General features: G+C 45.5%; 1 protein-coding gene across 3 annotated transcripts in view; it reads right to left on the bottom strand.

Moving 5' to 3' along the window:
* Positions 1 to 19,141, bottom strand: part of HMCN1 (hemicentin 1) — a 924,522-nt gene that overhangs the window by 527,646 nt on the left and 377,735 nt on the right. For all 3 annotated transcript variants that reach the window (XM_073642974.1, XM_073642975.1, XM_073642976.1), the window contains exons 31-32: positions 17,572 to 17,850; positions 6,601 to 6,882 (exon numbers count right to left, since the gene is read on the bottom strand). In XM_073642974.1, coding sequence (XP_073499075.1) covers positions 6,601 to 6,882; positions 17,572 to 17,850 — 561 coding nt within the window. The remainder of the gene's footprint in view (positions 1 to 6,600; positions 6,883 to 17,571; positions 17,851 to 19,141) is intronic.

Genomic DNA, 19,141 nt, shown 5'->3' with positions numbered 1-19,141 from the left:
ATCAAAGAACAGGATGGGGGTGGAGCTAGAGAGAACAAACAGGTGGGAAGGTGTATATAAATGACTGGCCCCACCGGGAAGAACCGATCGCCTGTACTTGGTTTCAACAGTTATTCTGTGGTGACAGAGTCCCTTTAAGGGAGTAAGCAGCTGGGATTGGCATTAGCTGCAGTACCAGTCATTGTAAAGGGAGAGTTGCAGGCTGTCAATCACAGCTATTCTCCTGTGGCAGGTTTGGTGGACACAGACCACTATTATGTAAAGGGACATAGAGATTCTAGAAAGGGTTAACATTTCAGTTGGAGGTCTGTTTTCTGGATTCAGAAGTCCAAATCCCTTCTTTCTTTGTGCCTTGCTTTTACCATTTTTAGAAAATATTGAGGTTCCAATTTACACTAAATGAATATAATATTGTACTGGTTAACTGTCCCCCTAGGACATCAACCTCATTTATCACAAATATTCAACCAGGGGGACATCAAATGATCCTGACAATAGACACTGCATACTTCACAATAAAAATTATAAAATTCAACAATGGTGAGTGGGGATATTCCAATCATTTATGCAGCTTGTTTTTCAGAGTTTTCCAAACCCCTGAGGTACGCCTAGTTCTTGTGAATATACGTCCAAGAAAATTAACCAAAAGATTGGCTACAAGCGATCCAACACAGAGGTTGATGCTGGTTTTTGCGCTCCTGATTATTTGTAAGTAAGCAGCACGTCTAATGAACTCAATGACATTGGAGTTATTTGTACCAGCTATAACAGGCTGTAGTTTCTTTTCAAAGAAATGTCCATCCATTTTGTGGTCATCTGTTGCTCTGCTTCCCTGAATCATCTCACTGGTACATACGCTGCTCCTGCATAATTCCTCTGCTGGCTGTATATGTGGTCATCTATTGCTCTGCTTCCCCGAATCATCTCACTGGTACATACGCTGCTCCTGCATAATTCCTCTGCTGGCTGTATATGTGGTCATCTATTGCTCTGCTTCCCCGAATCATCTCACTGGTACATGCTCTGCTCCTGCATAATTCCTCTGCTGGCTGTATATGTGGTCATCTATTGCTCTGCTTCCCCGAATCATCTCACTGGTACATGCTCTGCTCCTGCATAGTTCCTCTGCTCACTGTATAAGTGGTCATCTATTGCTCTGCTTTCCCGAATCATCTCACTGGTACATACTCTTCCTCTTCATTCCTCTGCTTCCCTGAATCATCTCACTGGTACATGCGCTGCTCCTGCATAATTCCTCTGCTCGCTATATATATGGTCATCTATTGCTCTGCCACCCTGAATCATCTCACTGGTACATACTCTTCCTCTTCATTCCTCTGCTTCCCTGAATCATCTCACTGGTACATGCTCTGCTCCTGCATAATTCCTCTGCTCGCTATATATGTGGTCATCTATTGCTCTGCTTCCCTGAATCATTTTACTGGCACATGCTCTGCTCGATATTTCTGCTTTATCTGTCACATTCCATTTAATACTCACATATGTCTGTCCTTTCCCCACTTTAGACTTTATCTGATGTTTAGAGGTGTTAAACTGCAGAGCCAAGAGGCCTAGCTCTGTCTTTGATCACCCAGCCATCTCCTGGTGACCAGAGCAGCTGGCAATTTATCCACAAGCAGCTCCCACAATGCCTCTCACCTAATGCTATAGTGTGCCCTATAAAATCAGAAGCTGCCTAAGGGGTGCACATGTGTGGGGTTGTGCATACATCTTCTTGTGCTAAGTGGCTTTGGAGCTAAGTGGCAGTTACTTCAGGGGCAGTTAGTCAGAGCAGGAGTCAGGTAACACACACTTTGACCACTTACTCTCTTTCAACTATGCTTTTGTTAGTTTTCACCTTTTCCCCTATAGTCCTCCAATTTCTACTAACCCCTCTAACCCCTACACCTAGTAATGAACTCTTAATCTCTCCCTCCATCTTCCCCATTCACCTCACCTCCTCCTCAGAACTATTCATCAACATTCAATCCTGTATCTCCAAACACAGCCTGCTAACACTTTCTCTGCTCCTCCTCACTGCCGACGACAACTCTCCAAATCCTGGTTCTCCTCACCACATCAACACAGTCACTTCTACCCCCTATCCACGACTTATCACAAACTTTCGCAGCCTTTCTAACCTCATACCCATCCACCTAATTCCCGTTTCCCCAATTGCACTAACAGGAGCTCTATGGAACGCTCGCTCCACCTGCAACAAACTTTCCTACATCCACAAGCTTTTCATTACTAACAAACCTTCCTTCCTTGCCATCACTGAAACCTGGCTCACCCCCTCTGACACAGCCTCCCCAGCCGCACTTTCGTTTGGTGGATTCCACCTTTCCCACACCCCCGCCCCAATGGCAAACATGGTGGAGGCGTAGGTTTTCTCCTGTCAGATACCTGCGCCTTCACCGAAATCCCAACGCCGCCCTCTGTTACACTGCCATATTTTGAGGTGCACTGTGTGCGCATCTACTCCCCCTCCAACCTCCAACTGGCCTTCATTTACCGACCCCCAGGGCAATCCGCCACCTTCTTAGACCACTTCACCACCTGGCTGCTTCATTTCCTTTCCACTGACATCCCCACCATCATAATGGGTGACTTCAAAATCCCCATCGACACTTCCCACTCATTTGTCTCTAAGCTCCTATCCCTCACTTCCTCCTTCAGCCTTACTCAATGGTCTTCCGCAGCCACTCATAAAGATGGCCACACACTGGACCTAATCTTCACCAGCCTCTGTTCCCTATCTAACCTCTCTAACTCTCTTCTCCCTCTCTCAGACCACAACTTACTTACATTACCTGCCCTCTCCTCTCCAGGTCCACAATTCCCACTCAAAAAACTTGCACACCCTCACAGAAACCTCAAACACCTCAACCTACACTCACTCTCTGAATCCCTCCTCCCTCTTACAGACATAAATTCCTTACACGATGCAGATGCTGCTGCTTTATATAATACCACAACAGCCGCAGCTCTCAACTCAGTCGCCCCTCTCACACATACCAAAGCTCACACAATCAGGCAACCCTGGCACACCAACCATACTAAAGAACTGTGACGGGCCTCCAGGGTTGCTGAGCAGAAATGGAAAAGGTCCCACTCCATTGAGCACTTCATCGCATTCAAACAATCCCTCACTATTTTCAAGTCCACACTCACTGCAGCAAAACAAACCTACTTCTCATCTATCATATCCTCCCTGTCTCATAACCCTAAACAGCTATTCAACACTTTCAATTCTCTCCTCTGTCCCCCAGCCAAAGACTTTGCCTCATTCTTCAAGCAGAAGATTGACACCATCAGACAAAGCTTTTCCCTAAAGTCCCCACAGACCCTCCTCATATCTACTCAACCTTCCTCCTCCAAATCCCACTTCTCCACCATTACAGAAGATCAAGTCTCTTCTTTACTCTCCAAATCACACCTCACCACCTGTGAACTTGATCCAATCCCGTCCCACCTCATCCCTAACCTTACCACAGTCTTCATCTCAACCCTAACCCACCTCTTCAACCTGTCACTAACAACTGGTGTCTTTCCCTCATGTTTCAAACACGCCTCTATCACACCCATCTTCAAAAAGCCCTCCCTTGACCCATTCTCTCTGACCAGCTACCGCCCCATATCACTTCTCCCCTATGCCTCAAAACTACTGGAATAACATTTCCACTTTGAACTGTCCTCCCACCTCTCCTCATGTTCCCTGTTCGACCGCTTACAATCTGGCTTCCAACCACATCACTCGACTGAAACTGCCCTGACCAAAGTCACCAATGACCTACTAACCACCAAATCCAATCGACACTACTTTATTCTCCCCCTCCTGGACCTGTCATCTGCCTTTAGCACAGTCGACCATTCCCTCTTACTACAGACCCTCTCATCTCTTGGTATCATGGACTTGGCCCTATCTTGGATCTCCTCATACCTAACAACAGACTGGACTTTCAGTGTCTCCCACTCGCACACCACCTCCTCATCTCGCCCCCTATCTGTCGGTGTCCCCCAAGGTTCAATTCTAGAACCTCTGCTCTTCTCCATCTACATCTTTGGCCTGAGACAGCTCATAGAGTCTCACGGCTTTCAGTATCACCTCTACGCCGATGACACACACATCTACCTCTCTGGACCCAATATCTCCCTACTAACCAAAATCCCACAATGTCTGTCCGCTATCTCATCCTTCTTCTCTGTCAGATTTCTAAAACTTAGCATGAATAAAACAGAATTCATCATCTTTCCACCTTCTCATTCATCCCCCCCATCTGACCTATCCATCAATGTCAATGGCTGCCCACTCTCCCCAGTCCCGCAAGCTGGCTGCCTCGGGGTAACCCTGGACTCTGATCTCTCCTTCAAACCACATATCCAAGCCCTTTCCACTTCATGCCGACTCGAACTGGACTCCAACCCGCATCCGTGCATTCCTCAGCATAGACTCTGCAAAAACACTAGTGCATGCCCTCATCATCTCCTGCCTCGACTACTGCAACCTCCTGCTCTGCGGCCTCCCTTCTAACACTCTTGCCCCCCTCCAATCTATCCTAATCTCTGCTGCCCGACTAATCCACCTGCCCCCCCACTATTCCCCGGCCTCTCCCCTTTGTCAATCCCTTCACTGGCTCCCCATTGCCCAGAGAATCCAGTTCAAAACCCTAACCCTGGCATACAAAGCCATCCACAACCTGTATCCTCCATACATCTGTGACCTAGTCTCCCGCTACTTACCTGCACGCAACCTTCGATCCTCACAAGATCTCCTGCTCTACTCTCCTCTTATCTCCTCTTCCCACAATCGCATACAAGATTTCACCCGTGTATCCCCCCTACTCTGGAACTCTCTACCCCAACATATCAGACTCTTGCCTACCACGGAAACCTTCAAAAGAAACCTGAAGACCCACCTCTTCCGACAAGCCTACAACCTGCAGTAACCATCGCTCCATGACATTGCTGCACAATCACCTCTACCCTCATCTACTGTATCCTCACCCATTCCTCGTAGATTGTGAGCCCTCGTGGGCAGGGTCCTCTCTCCTCCTGTACCAGTCACTGACTCATTTTGTTAAGATTATTGTAAGTGTTTTTGCTATGTATACCCCCTTTTTTTCACATGTAAAGCGCCATGGAGTAAATATATATTAATAAATAATAATAATTTTAAGCTGATGGCACCAAAAAATTGCAACTTTACAAGGGTTGGAACTTTAATAGTGGCAACATTGCTTTAGACATGCCATACAATGCAACCAGATAATAGTAAGAATGGCTTTTATTGCCCAGAGCAACCAACCAGAGCTCAGTTTTCCTTTTACCAGACCTCATTCATATATGAAACCTGAGCTTTGATTGGTACCAATGGGCCATTCTTACTATAAGGCAGTACATCTTCTCCAATGTCACTGAGGGAGCAGGAGGACATAATCTTACCTTGTTCAAACAGGGAGATAATTCCCTCCTTAGAAGACTTCAGCTGCTCACTTACACTTTATCATATAGTAATTTTAACTGTAAATAATATAGAGTATCAAAAAGTTTTTTTTATCTATTCCATAAAAGCTTACAGTAGCATGTAAAAGTTTGGGCACCTGTGGTCAAAATTACTGTTATTGTGAACAGTTAAGCAAGCTGAAGATGAAATCATCTCTAAGAACCCATGGCTGCTTGTTTTTGGCACAAGGTTAGAGGAGGCTGGGTTTTTGTAAAGCTGGGAAATTTGCCTTTCCTAACGATGATAGCGAACAAGCCATAACCCTAACAGGCTAATTAAGGTCTGAAACCTTGGTCAAAGTTATCTGAACACACAAATCTCCAAGGGTGCCCAAACTTTTGCATCGACTCATTTCCCTTTTTGTAATTTTTAAAATGTAAAAGATGAAAATATAATGTGTCATCTTTAACTTTAGGCCTTTCAGAGATCATTTCCTCTTCAACTTGCTTATCTGTTCACAATAACAGTCATTTTGACCAGGGGTGCCCACATTTTTACATGCCACTGTATGATATCATTCACATTAATAAAAATACATAAATAAACAGAAATTGCAAATGATGTGAAACCTGAAATTGTATGTACTAAGCTATTGTTCTGAAGAATGTAAATACATTTTTGGAAACCAACATCACTCAAGCCTTTTAAGGGGCATATATAAACGTAGACAAAATTGTTAGTGCCCTTCTGGTAAAGAAAAAAACACATTGGTCGATAAAATAACTTGAAAATGCCATTTACATTAGTTTTTTATTCATTATTTTTCGGTTGAGCCACAACTCATAAGCAATGTCTGATTCTTATCAGTTGATATTCAATAAATTTACATTGAAAATTACTTTTGTCAGTTTCCAGTTACTTCAGTGACCATTGTGGTTTTTTTTTTTACTTTAACAGAAGGTACCAACAGTTTTATCCATTTGTGTATGTGTCTTTATAACATCTATAAAAGTTTTTAAGAATATTTTTTCACAAAGCAAACCTAATAATTACCCCATGTACAATATAAACTCTTCTTCTGGGTGATCTTTCCAGAGTTCTGCTAATCTCTATACAACATAATTACCACCTCCAGGCTGCAACATGTAACTAACCTAAAACATGGATGTCATATCTGATTTCAGCTTCTCCTGCTACATTGATGGCTACACAAGTGTACTGCCCTTGGTCCTGCTCTCCTGTATTTTTAATCTCCAGCTTCTTGCCATTGTAGAGAAGGCGGATGTTGTCACTTGTCTCCACAGGCACTCCTTCTCTCAGCCAGGTTATCAATGGTAATGGATGTCCCCTGGCTGCACACTCCAGTACAAGGGGTTTTCCTGTGATTACCTTTGTACTTTGCGATTTGCTCAAATCTCCATCAATTGTAGCTGGAACTTGTAAATAAAGCACACACACAATATTAATATCGCAGCATTCCAGGAAAGCATGTCCGTAACACGGTCCTATTCTGTCTGGTTCACACAGTTACTGCTGTAGTAAATTCAGTACAGTAAATCTACAGGGTAAAACGTATTACTTAAAGGTAGTGTTGAGCATTCCGATACTGAAATATCGGGTATCGGCCGATATTCGCGGTATCGGAATTCCGATACTTAATTCCGATACTTTTGCAATATCGTATACCGGAATCGGAAGTTCCCATAATGCAATGAGCCATTTTCATTTTATTCAGCCAATGAGGATCCTAAGAAGTGTGGGCACATCCTGTTAGGCATGTAGGCATCTTAACTAATGGCATGGCTGTGATTGGCTGCTGAAATGATGTCATGATGCACTATAAAAGCCGCCGCCACCATTTTGAGCTCACTCTGCTGTGAATTCAGTTAGGGATAGGACGCTGTTGTTCTGAGGGACAGTTTTAGCTACCTATTTGCTCTATACTGCTTTACCCAAGCTACTTTCTAAATCACTGTGCCTTGCAGTGCTAGTGCACAGTTCTCTGTGCTGTTCACCGCTTTCTGCAAGGTCTCTGTGTGTGAGTGCAGCTCACCCTGTAGTGTGTGCTTCAGCCACATCTGGTTGTAGTGCACTCAGTGTGTGTCACTGCCTCATACATTGTCCTTTTTTGCCAATTCATAATTTTTCCTGATATCTCCTATTAGTATGGTGGTTCCATCCGTATTCAGCTAAATTGGTTCCAAACACACTATATAGGAGTAGATAGAGAAATTTTTTTGGTCTTGCAGCGCTAGTGCACAGTGCTCTGCATCTGCACTGTTCACCGCTGTCTGCAAGGTCTGGTGTGTGAGTGCAGCTCACCCTGTAGTGTGTGCTTCAACCCCGTCTGGTTGTAGTGCACTCAGTGTGTGTCACTGCCTCATACATTGTCCTTTATTGCCAATTCATAATTTTTCCTGATATCTCCTATTAGTGTGGTGGTTCCATCCGTATTCAGCTAAATTGGTTCCAAACACACTATATAGGAGTAGATAGAGGAGCCTTTCTGCAGCATTGGGCCCTGCAGCCCCAGCCAGATTAGTATTAGCCTATTTTTTGCAGCCTCATCTATTGCATTGTGGGTTACCTTCCTACATTGTAATAGCTACAAAAAGTTTGTGATACTATCGTTATTACATCTTTAGGCACATCCAGTGTCTTTTTGTGACAAAAAAAAACCTAAATAAAGTTCACCAAACACTCCACTTTACAGTTGTGTAGGCCACATTAGCTCATATTAAAGTCTAGTCTACACTTTATAAAATTAGTGTTTCTTATACTTGTTAGCAGCTGTTCAGGAATAAGCACACTAAGCCCTTAGTACTTTTCTGCCTATCTTTATCAGTCTACCAAGATGAAGAAGGCAGGGAGTAAGGCATGTGGTCGTGGGCGTGGGCGTGGGCGTGGGCGTGGAGTTTCTGCAGGGAGAGGACGTGAGAATTCTGTGCCTGCAGGGAGAGGACGTGGGGATTCTGTGCCTGCTGCGGGCACCAGTGACTCAGCATCCCCCAGTTTTACCAGGGAACAGTCCTTTATGCGCAGCTTTGTAGGAGCTAGCCGTACCCCACTGCTGCGCGAGGACCAAATTGAAGCCGTTGTCGGATGGATGGCAGCTAACGCATCGACTTCAATTAGTTCCAGATCCTCTCAGGTCCTGAGCACTGAAGAGCACCCATCTGTCTCTTCACCACCTGCCAAATTGCCCAGGCAGTCAGAGAGCCCTGGACAGGAGCCATCTCTACTTCTGTTCTCTGAATCTCTTGGCTTGGAAAGAGGGGGCCAGCCAAGCAGAATTCTAGAATTTGAAGAAGAGGTAGTATGCAGTGATGCGCAACCGTTTTGTCTCTCTGAATCTGAAGAGGCAGGTGGGCCAGTGCCTATGGTCAGCAGCACACCTCAGTACGCATCTGATGATGAGACTCAGGTGCCACTTTCTGGTGAATACTGTGCTGTCGAGACTACCCAGGAGAAGCAGTTGTTTGAAGAGGGTGGTGTAGATGATGAGGTCCTTGACCCATCATGGCGTGAGGGACAGGAAGGTGGTGGGAGCAGCTCTGAGGAAGAGATTCCCCGAACGGCCCAAAAAGGAGGGAGAGGGAGGGGGCAGACTTGGTTGCCTGTAGCCTCCACTTCGGCACCCATTAGGAGCATGGCTCTTCCAAAATCCAAAGCGGGCGCTCCCAAGATTTGCAGTGCCTGGTCCTTTTTTGACACAGTTGCAGATGACATTTGCTTTGTCAAATGCAAGCTGTGTAATCAGAAGGTGAAAAGAGGGAAAAGTGTCAGCAACCTCAATACCACAAATATGTGGAAACATGTGCGGACCAAGCACGTGGTGGAGTTACAAAAACACACTGAAGACCTAGGCCAACCTACAGCGCCACCTACCACCTCTTCAGCTCGTGTTGTAGCCTCTTCCTCCAGCTCACACACAGTTGGTTCGGCTTCCTCACAGGATCGCCATGGAAGAATCTCTGGCACTGTTGTACAGAGACACAGTGTAATTCCACCCACAGCACCACTTTCCCAGTCATCCTCACACTCCCAGGCCAGTCTACAGCCATCGTTAGCACAGGCATGGGAGAAAAGGCGCCCATACTCGGCAAACCACCCCCGAGCACAGGCTCTGAATGCTGGCATTGCTAAACTACTGGCCCTTGAAATGCTATCATTCAGGCTGGTCGAGACTGACACATTCCGTAACTTTATGGCATTGGCAGTCCCACAATACAACGTGCCCAGCTGCTTTTATTTCAGCAGGCAAGCCGTCCCTGCCCTGCAACATCATGTGGAGGGAAAAATTAAACATGCGCTATAAAACGCCGTCAGTAGCAAGGTCTACCTGACCTCCGATGCGTGGACCAGTAAGCATGGACAGGGACGATACCTTTCCCTCACTGCCCATTGGGTAAATGTTGTGGAGCCAGGTACAAATCTTGAGAGTGGCGCTGTACGTGTTCTGCCAACTCCAAGGATTGCAGGAATCCAGTCTGTACACATTGACTCCTCCTCATGCTCCAGTTCCTCTGAATCAGCGCTGCAGGAGCCGTCACGGTCTACCTCCACATCGACCCGTGAACGGTTACCTGTTATGATGACCGATATGAGCACAGCCGTGGCCAAACGTCAACAGGCCGTATTAAAATTAATTTCTTTGGGGAATCGAAGCCACACAGCGCAGGAGCTCTGGAATGCCATCAAGCAGCAGAGCGACGTGTGGTTTGTGCCAGCGAATCTCCAGCCAGGCATGGTAGTGTGTGACAATGGCCGAAATCTGGTGGCAGCTCTGGGCCTAGGCAACCTCACTCACATCCCATGTCTGGCACATGTGCTCAACTTTGTCGTGCAGAGTTTTTTGAGGGACTATCCGGATCTTGATGCACTGCTTCACAAGGTCCGCATAGAGTGCGCTCACTTGCGGCGTTCCAGCAATGCAAGATCACGGATTGCAGCTCTGCAGCGCCGATTACGTCTTCCGGAACATCGCATCATATGTGACCTACCCACCAGGTGGAATTCAACGTTACATATGTTGGAGAGGTTGTGTGAGCAGCAGGCAGCAGTAATGGAGTACCAGCTGCAGCAGGCGCAAACAAGTCGCAGTGCGCGCCGTTCACACTTCACCACCACTGAGTGGGCCTCTATGAAGGACATTTGCCACGTTTTGCGTGCCTTCGATTATTCCACGCGGATGGCGAGTGCAGATGATGCACTAGTCAGCATGACTATCCCCCTTATCTGCCTGCTTGAAAAAACACTGCAAGCACTAAGGGACGAGGTTTTGGAAGAGGTGGAGGATGAGGAGTCACAAATGCCATCTGCTTCTCTACAGTCTGCGCAACGTGGTTCCTCACAAAGGCCTAGGCAGGGGACACTTTGTGAGGAGGATGAGGAGGAGTCAATGGATGAGGAAGACATCTGTCCAGAGGAGGGAGGTACACAATGCTCTAGTAGTCAGTATCGAGAGCGAGGGTGGGGTGATGCAGAGCAGGCAGAGATCACGCCTCAAGCAGGGGACAGCGTTTCTTGGCCAGTTGGCAGTCTGCAGCACATGGTTGATTTCATGCTGCAGTGCCTGAGAAACGACCGCCGCATCGCCCACATTCTCAACACGGCTGATTATTGGGTGTCCACCCTCCTAGATCCTCGCTACTGGGACAACTTACAAAGCCTCATAACACCGTTGAACCGGGAGCGTAAAATGCGGGAGTACCAAGACGCACTGGTGCATTCCATCATGTTCTCCATTCCAACCGAGAGCAGTGCTGCTAGTGCTTTACAAAGCAGCTCAGTGCGTCGAGGCAGTGGAGGAAGCTCTGCACAAAGAGGGAGCAGAAGCAGCGCCTCAGCACAAGGCAAGACCAGTATGGCCGAAATGTGGCAAAGTTTTGTGTCCCCGCCACCACAAATGTCTACACCATCACAGACGGCTCCAGTCAGCAGGAGGCAACGTTTCCGTCAGATGGTGACAGACTACATGTCTTGCCCTCTTAGTGTACTCCCAGACGGCTCTTCTCCCTTCAAGTTTTGGGTCTGTAAGCTGGATACATGGCCAGAGCTTAGTCAGTATGCATTGGAGGTGCTAGCTTGCCCTGCTGCTAGTGTATTATCGGAACGCGTCTTTAGTGCCGCAGGTGGTGTACTAACAGACCGTCGCATGCGACTATCCTCCGATAACGTTGACCGGCTTACTTTTCTCAAAATGAACAAGGCCTGGATCTCTCATGAATTTGCCAGTCCTCTTCCAGAATAAATAATTGGTTGGCAACAGTATCCAGGTCTCCTGTTCTGTTCATGTTTCTACCACCTGAACTGTAATCCCTGAGCTCCAACACCGCCAGTTGGCGCTCGGAAGTGCCGTCTGCACAGTCAACACTTGCTGCCGTGTTATTGGGGTTCAGTAACGTCAGCTGTTCCCCTGCTGTGCGGATGGCAATTTCTCCTGCTCTGTCCACATTCTCACTACTACAGATTTGAAAGTTTCTCCAATTACACCTCTGGCTCCTCTGTTTTCAGTATTATCCCTGAGCTCCAACACCGCCAGTTGGCGCTCGGAAGTGCCATCTGCACAGTCAACACTTGCTGCCGTGTTATTGGGCTTCAGTAACGTCAGCTGTTCCCCTGCTGTGCGGATGGCAATTTCTCCTGCTCTGTCCACATTCTCACTACTACAGATTTGAAAGTTTCTCCAATTACACCTCTGGCTCCTCTGTTTTCAGTATTATCCCTGAGCTCCAACACCGCCAGTTGGCGCTCGGAAGTGCCGTCTGCACAGTCAACACTTGCTGCCGTGTTATTGGGGTTCAGTAACGTCAGCTGTTCCCCTGCTGTGCGGACGGCCATTTCTCCTGCTCTGTCCACATTCTCACTACTACAGATTTTAAAGTTTCTCCAATTACACCTCTGGCTCCTCTGTTTTCAGTATTATCCCTGAGCTACAACACCGCCAGTTGGCGCTCGGAAGTGCCGTCTGCAGAGTCAACACTTGCTGCCGTGTTATTGGGGTTCAGTAACGTCAGCTGTTCCCCTGCTGTGCGGACGGCAATTTCTCCTGCTCTGTCCACATTCTCACTACTACACATTTTAAAGTTGCTCCAATTACACCTCTGGCTCCTCTGTTTTTATTCTTATCCCTGGGCTCCAGCACCGCCAGTTGGCGCTCAGAAGTGCCGTCTGCACAGTCAACACTTGCTGCGGTGTTATTGGGGTTCAGTACCGTCAGCTGTTCCCCTGCTGTGTTCATGGCAATTTCTCCTGCTCTGTCCACATTCACTGTGCTACTTATTTAAAACTTGCTCCAATTAGGCCTCTGACTCCACTCTGTTTTTATTATTTACCCTGGGTTCCAGCACAGCCAGCTGGTTTTCGGCAGTGTCTTTGGCACGGGTACTCCCTCCTGCCCAGCCTGGTTCCAGCACGCCAGCTGTTTCCGGGTAGTGTCAACGTCACTTTGCCTCCAATGCGTTGTCCTGTCGTGTTGCGGTCGGGTTAGCCGACTCTATGGTGCCTGCAGTTTAGGTGACTCCTATGTGGGCTGCGGGATCTGGCAATGAAGGCTGGTTCCATAGTGCCAATAGGACAAGCACCCCCTGTAGGACTGTGGGTTTTGGTAACTGCGGCCGGCTCGCGGACTTGAACTTTTTTTTACATGGGTACCTTCTGCTACCCATCCGGGTTCCAGTACCGTCAGCTGGTTCTCGGCAGTGCCTTTGGATTAGGTGCCTCCTTCTCGGTATCCAAGTTCCACCAACGTCTGCTGGTCCTTGGTAGTGCTTTCTGGCACAGGTACCTCCTGCTTAGTAACCGAGTTCCAGTAACATCAGCTGGTCCTCGGTAGTTCCATTGGCTCTTGTACCTTCTGCTACCCATCCGGGTTCCAGTACCGTCAGCTGGTCCTCGGTAGTTCCTCAGCCTTCTTGTACTTTCTGCTACATTTCCAAGTTCAAGCTTTTTGAAATGGTTCTTGGTAATCACTCTGGATCTCCCTGACGAGGACCCTGAAGACGAGGACCCTGAAGACCAACCCGAAGAAGACGAGGACCCCGAAGACGACGACCCTGAAGACGAGGACCCTGAAGACCACCCCGAAGAAGACGAGGACCCTGAAGACGAGGACCCTGAAGACCACCCCGAAGAAGACGAGGACCCTGAAGACCACCCCGAAGAAGACGAGGACCCTGAAGACCACCCCGAAGAAGACGAGGACCCCGAAGACCACCCCGAAGAAGACGAGGACCCCGAAGACGAGGACCCCGAAGACCAACCCGAAGAAGAAGAGGACCCGGAAGACGAGGACCCAGAAGACCACCCTGAAGAAGACCAAGAAGATGACCCTGAAGAAGTTGACCAAGAGGACAAAGAAGAGAAGACAAGTACCAAGATACAGAAGAACAAGAGACAGAAAACCAAGAAGCAGAAATACAAGAAGCTGCAGAACAAAAAGCGGAAGAACATTAAGCATAAGATTAAAATTCAGAGCAAAAGATAATATCTAAATTATAAGCAGAATATGACTAAGCAGTGTATGGGGGTGAGTCCGTTCCTCCTCGTGGTGCCCCTGGAAAAGACCTGCTGCTGCAGGCCAAACTGAACGCGGACAAATCCTGTTGTGAATCTTTTGTGACGGGCAGAACGAAAGGTGTAATGTCCAACCTTTTATAGATAACAACTACAGGAATGCCTGTCACAAATAAGAATATGATGAAGAAGAAGAATATGAAGAAGATGAAGAAGTAGAATATGAAGAATGTAAAAAAAAGAATAATACGAAGAAGGTGAAGAAGAAGAAGGTGAAGAAGAAGTGGATGAAAAAGATGCTGAGGATGATGAAGGAGAAAGTGTGGGAGAAGTAAAAAAGAAGGTGAAGAGCATGGAAGTAGTGAAACATAAATATCTGACAAAATATAAAAATACTTAACATAGTTAATATTTCCATAACTCGGAACATCTTAAAAAAATAGTAATTCCTGCTATTCCATTTGATTGGGCTAAACCTCTATGCCTTTATTGTCTCCTCCACCTCCCCCAATACATTCTACATTATTCTTAGTTGTTTTCCTTCATGTAGAATTAACCTACAAGGAAAGAAAGGGTTTATTTTAATTCCGATATTTATGTCCCATTGACTTGCATTGGTTTCCGGTATCGGAATCGGCGATATCCGATACTTTTTCGGTATCGGTCCGATCCAATCCGATCCGATATTTCCCGATATCGGAAGGTATCGCTCAACACTACTTAAAGGGAATCTGTCAGTAGGATCAACCTACCTTCTAAGCCGTCTATATGGGGATGCAGGTCATCGGAAGCTGAGTAAAGTGACACCTTGATATCTGATCAGATGTCTTATTCCAGAGAAATTCATGTTTTTCTTGTATGTAAATGAGCTATTCAGGGCATGAGAATCAGCCTCCAGAGATTACTTTACATGAAAGGGGGCATCATCAGTGTGAGACATGCAATGACTGACAATCTGCTCTTCTGATCTCTTATTATTATTATTATGTTGCAGTTGGATGCTACATGTAACACCAATGCTGGCATCCCTGCCTGGACCCTCTCCCTCCTCCCGGCAAGGACGCCAACATACTCACCCCCTGACCTCACAGCAGTGTCCCCGTTCCCTGTTGCGGCTCCCTGCTTCTCTGTTCCTGCACATGGCGACCAGGTTTTTCAGCAGCATGTCTAGTGGGTGTGCGTGCATGCTCCCTGATTCTTAAAGGGGCAGCACACACTTTGAAAATTCCTCCAACCAACAGCTGGGAGGCTTCAAGTATAAAAGGCACCCTCCCCAGTAGTGTGGTGCCTGAGTAATCCCTGTAGTTTCCCAACTTAATATGTGTGCAACTAGTATGCTACCAGGTGCCTGTCTCTGTAACCCGTGTTGTCTGAACCTGAACCCTTTCCTGAAACCTGAGTTGTCTGAATTAGAATCTGTTCCTGAAACCCTTGTTGTCTGAATTAGCACAAGTGTCTGTCCTTGCTTGTGTTCCAGATTATGTACTGTCTGAACCAGGACCAGTGCCTGTCCTGTCTGGTGATTCAGAATCCGTATAGTCTGTACTGGCTTCGATATCTGTTATACCAGTATCCGAATCCTGCCCTGCCTGTGACTCCAAGTTTGTGTCCATGACTGGGGACTGCCCAGGAGTGGTACCTGGAGGCTACCTGCAGTGCAAGCCTAACTCCACCATCAGGAGCTCTAGCAAAAAACAGGTAGCCGCTTACCCACGCCCCTCCCAGGTAAGTCCGGCTCGTGGCACTGTGGGTCCACGATCCATGTGTGTGACACTATAGATTTATGTAAATCATTAAACGATAGCAAACGCAATTACCTAAACTGTAATTCTAACAAATTGCAATATGTATTTGATATTAATTGCATGAACAAATGCAGACATGAACAGATACATGGTGCTTACCCATGATTGCAGTGAATGCTGTGACCTCCGTCCTTCTGCAGGCTTCATACCAGTATCTGATCATGTCTGCCATTTAACTACGTGTTCTACTCACTAATTACATTTAGTAGTACATTTAGATACTATTAAATGACTGTAATTTTCTGCATATAGTACATTGAATTTTATAGTTGGAATTATTCATACTTAAACTCTATACCTAAATGTTAATAGATCTGTAATTGGTTGTTATAACTGTATTCTCACATGTGATTGGCGCACATTATGATTATATATGATCATATTTACTGGTTTATTTCTATTCTCATTACATATTTATATCAGTGCATTCAAGCTAGCACTGATTGTTACATGTTATTTATGCTACTTTTTGATTTAAATGTATTTATTGATCTTGGTTGTCTTTATATTTACCTTACCTTATTCATATACCAATGAGAGCATTGATTTGAGGTTATAGATTCACTGATGATCAAAGCACCTGAAATACTGTGGATAATTGTCACCAATACAATAAACTCTATTAATAAAATCGTTTTTTTAGACTATGAACTTTGGTGATTCTGACTATGGCTAAAATTTGACATTTGTTTTGGATAATGCTACTAATGTGAAAGCTGCATTTCTCCTTACCTTGTCATTATTCGTGCTAAACTCTCATTACCTAATCATGATTTTTAAATTATAGCTTAATAAATCATGTTTTTATAATTTAATTGGGTGATTTTTTAGTTTCTCCATTGTTCATTTTTTTGTGATTAATGTTGTAGAGCGAGACACTTACAAGATGTAGTATATATAGTGGATAGTGATATTATTTTGCCTTTTACGTCCCTCCATCAATACATTACAGCCATTAATAAATCACCCACCCTCTAATGACAGTAAAATGACTCTGCTCAATCAGTCCCAGTCTACATAGAAAAGCTGACATGTGTCCTACAGAAAATATGAGGCTATTGAATTGGCTCTTGGTGGCAGTCTGAAAACTAAAATATTTTTAAGCTAGTCACATATATCAAAAATAAATATACTAAAAACGGAATACAAAAATGTGACTAGAGGTATGTAATCTTTAAATGAATTTTTATGCTTAGAAAGTCTATTTTTAATTACAGCAATATGGCATTTTAACTATTACACACACACTTTTTGTGCCATCGGCTTATCAATCTTGTCTTCTTACATTAGTGTGTATTCTTTTATGCTGACTTTTGCATTTTTTTATTTTCCTCTATTATTTAATGTGGACGTCCCTGTCATTTTATTGCTTTTATGAATAAAGTAAATAAAGTTTATATTTCTATATGGAATTTCAACTCGTAAGTAAGTGTAACTGGGATTTTTTGATGCACAGTGTGCACAGTGCTCTCGATCAGGCCAGCTCCAGTGCCATTATGTTTCTGCGATGCTGCAGAGGCAAAGCAGCAGAGTGCACAGAGTTTGGGCCAGTGGCGCCACAACGTCCCTGATCTGACATGTCAATGAGGCAAGCAGTTTGCACATGGAAAAGCAAGATGAGACAACCCCTTATGGTTATGCTTATGGTTTAGATGACTCCACTATATTACACTCTATTCAGTTGCTGTCATGGCACTCATTGTATATCTTTCTTGGGTTGTTGGGTCTAGAGACAGCTTTAAATGCTGTAAATGAAAAGATCATAGGTCAATGACTTTATGTAATATACATGAAATAGCTTACCATAAATATCAAGCACATATGCCTTCTCTGCATTCCCTGCAACATTAGCCACATGACATGTGAATTTTCCAGAATCTGTAGTCTTAGCTTCAGAAATTTGTAGATATTTTCCATTCTCAATAAAAATGACACGTGTACTGGGGAGAATTGATTCCCCATCTTTATACCATGTAATTGTAGGGTGTGGAATTCCCCTGGCATCACATTCCAAATTTATTTCACTTTTTGCTATGAAGGACATCTCCATCGTGGTGTTTGCATCTTTAATGCTTGGTGGAACTACCAAAAGAAAATATGTAAATGATCCCATTTAGATATTTTGCAGCTAGAAGGCAAAGCTTATTTGGAATTATGTTTCAAAGTTAAACAAGCTGAGTCTATTTTTTATTATTAGGTCTATGTTAAAGAAAAAAAATATCAGCAATTATATAACAACTAGATGGAGGCCCGATGCTATCGCATTGGGAGGGAGGTAATGTCACGATGGGGGCAGGCTTTGCAGCGTTGAGAATCTCTCCCCTCATGTGCTCACCCACCTATCCACTCTCTCTTTCCCCCATGTGCCGACTTCTCCCATCTGTGCTCTCTTCTTTGACCTGTCTACCCCATGTGCTATCCCCCTTGTCTGCTGTCTCTCTCCTTCCTGTGCAGTGTTCTCCCCTGATGTGCTGTCCCGTTTGAGCTGTCTCCCCCTATGTTATGTCTCTCATCCCCCTGTGCGCTTTCTCTCTCCCCCATCTGCTGTCTTCTCCTCTCATATGATCTCTTCTTTGACCTGTGTACCCCATGTGCTCTCCCCCTTGTCTGCTCTCTCTCTCCATCCCTGTGCTGTCTCCTTCCCTCATGCGTTCTCTCGTTTGAGCTGTCTCCCCACGCAGTAAATCAGACTGCCGCCATCTTTGTACAGGCAGATAGCGGCGGTCACATTAAAACTGCGCATGCGCTTCTCCTGTACAAAGATAGCGGCGGTCAGTGAATCATTTGGCTAATCCCGGCGGTGGCGTGGGCGGCGTGTTCGCAACAGTGTTCCGCTGGTGGTACCACTCAAGAGAATGGTACCACCAGCGGTTTCCATATTGAGACACCCATCAGTTGGGTGTCCCAATATGGCGGTCAACGAACTTCCGCCACTTGGAATTCTGGGATCCGGACACATCTGGATGGAACAGGGTGGGAAGACATTACAAGGTAAGTATATTATAGATAACACAGCTGTACACCTTATTAATATACTGTGGAAGCAGCAATCCTAAAAGTCAATATCGACCCTTTAACGAGCCTTGTCATATGACTTAGAATATAAGCCAGAACCAGAAACTCAATTTGCAGACACTGTTTCCGGCTACTGCCCCTCGTCAGTGTAAAGTGTGAGTTCTGGTTTGGCTGGATGAGAGGCGTCAGACCGGTATCTAATGGGTAACATTTCTCCTTGTTGAGAGCGACATGTTAAGCATACAAAAGTATGTTAACCATGTCACGGTGAGGAGACTTTTAAAGCCGAAATGCTGTTCTGGGAAATATGCAAATTAAGAGGACCAGAACTCTAGTGCCACCTACAGGAAGTAGCAAT

The sequence above is a fragment of the Phyllobates terribilis genome, unplaced genomic scaffold, assembly GCF_046119375.1.
Source record: "Phyllobates terribilis strain yellow unplaced genomic scaffold, ASM4611937v1 Scaffold_8__6_contigs__length_399053987, whole genome shotgun sequence".
In the NCBI taxonomy this organism is placed as follows: domain Eukaryota; kingdom Metazoa; phylum Chordata; class Amphibia; order Anura; family Dendrobatidae; genus Phyllobates; species Phyllobates terribilis.
The sequence above is the reverse complement of the archived record's forward strand: the minus strand, read 5'-3'. Positions and strand labels throughout refer to the sequence as shown.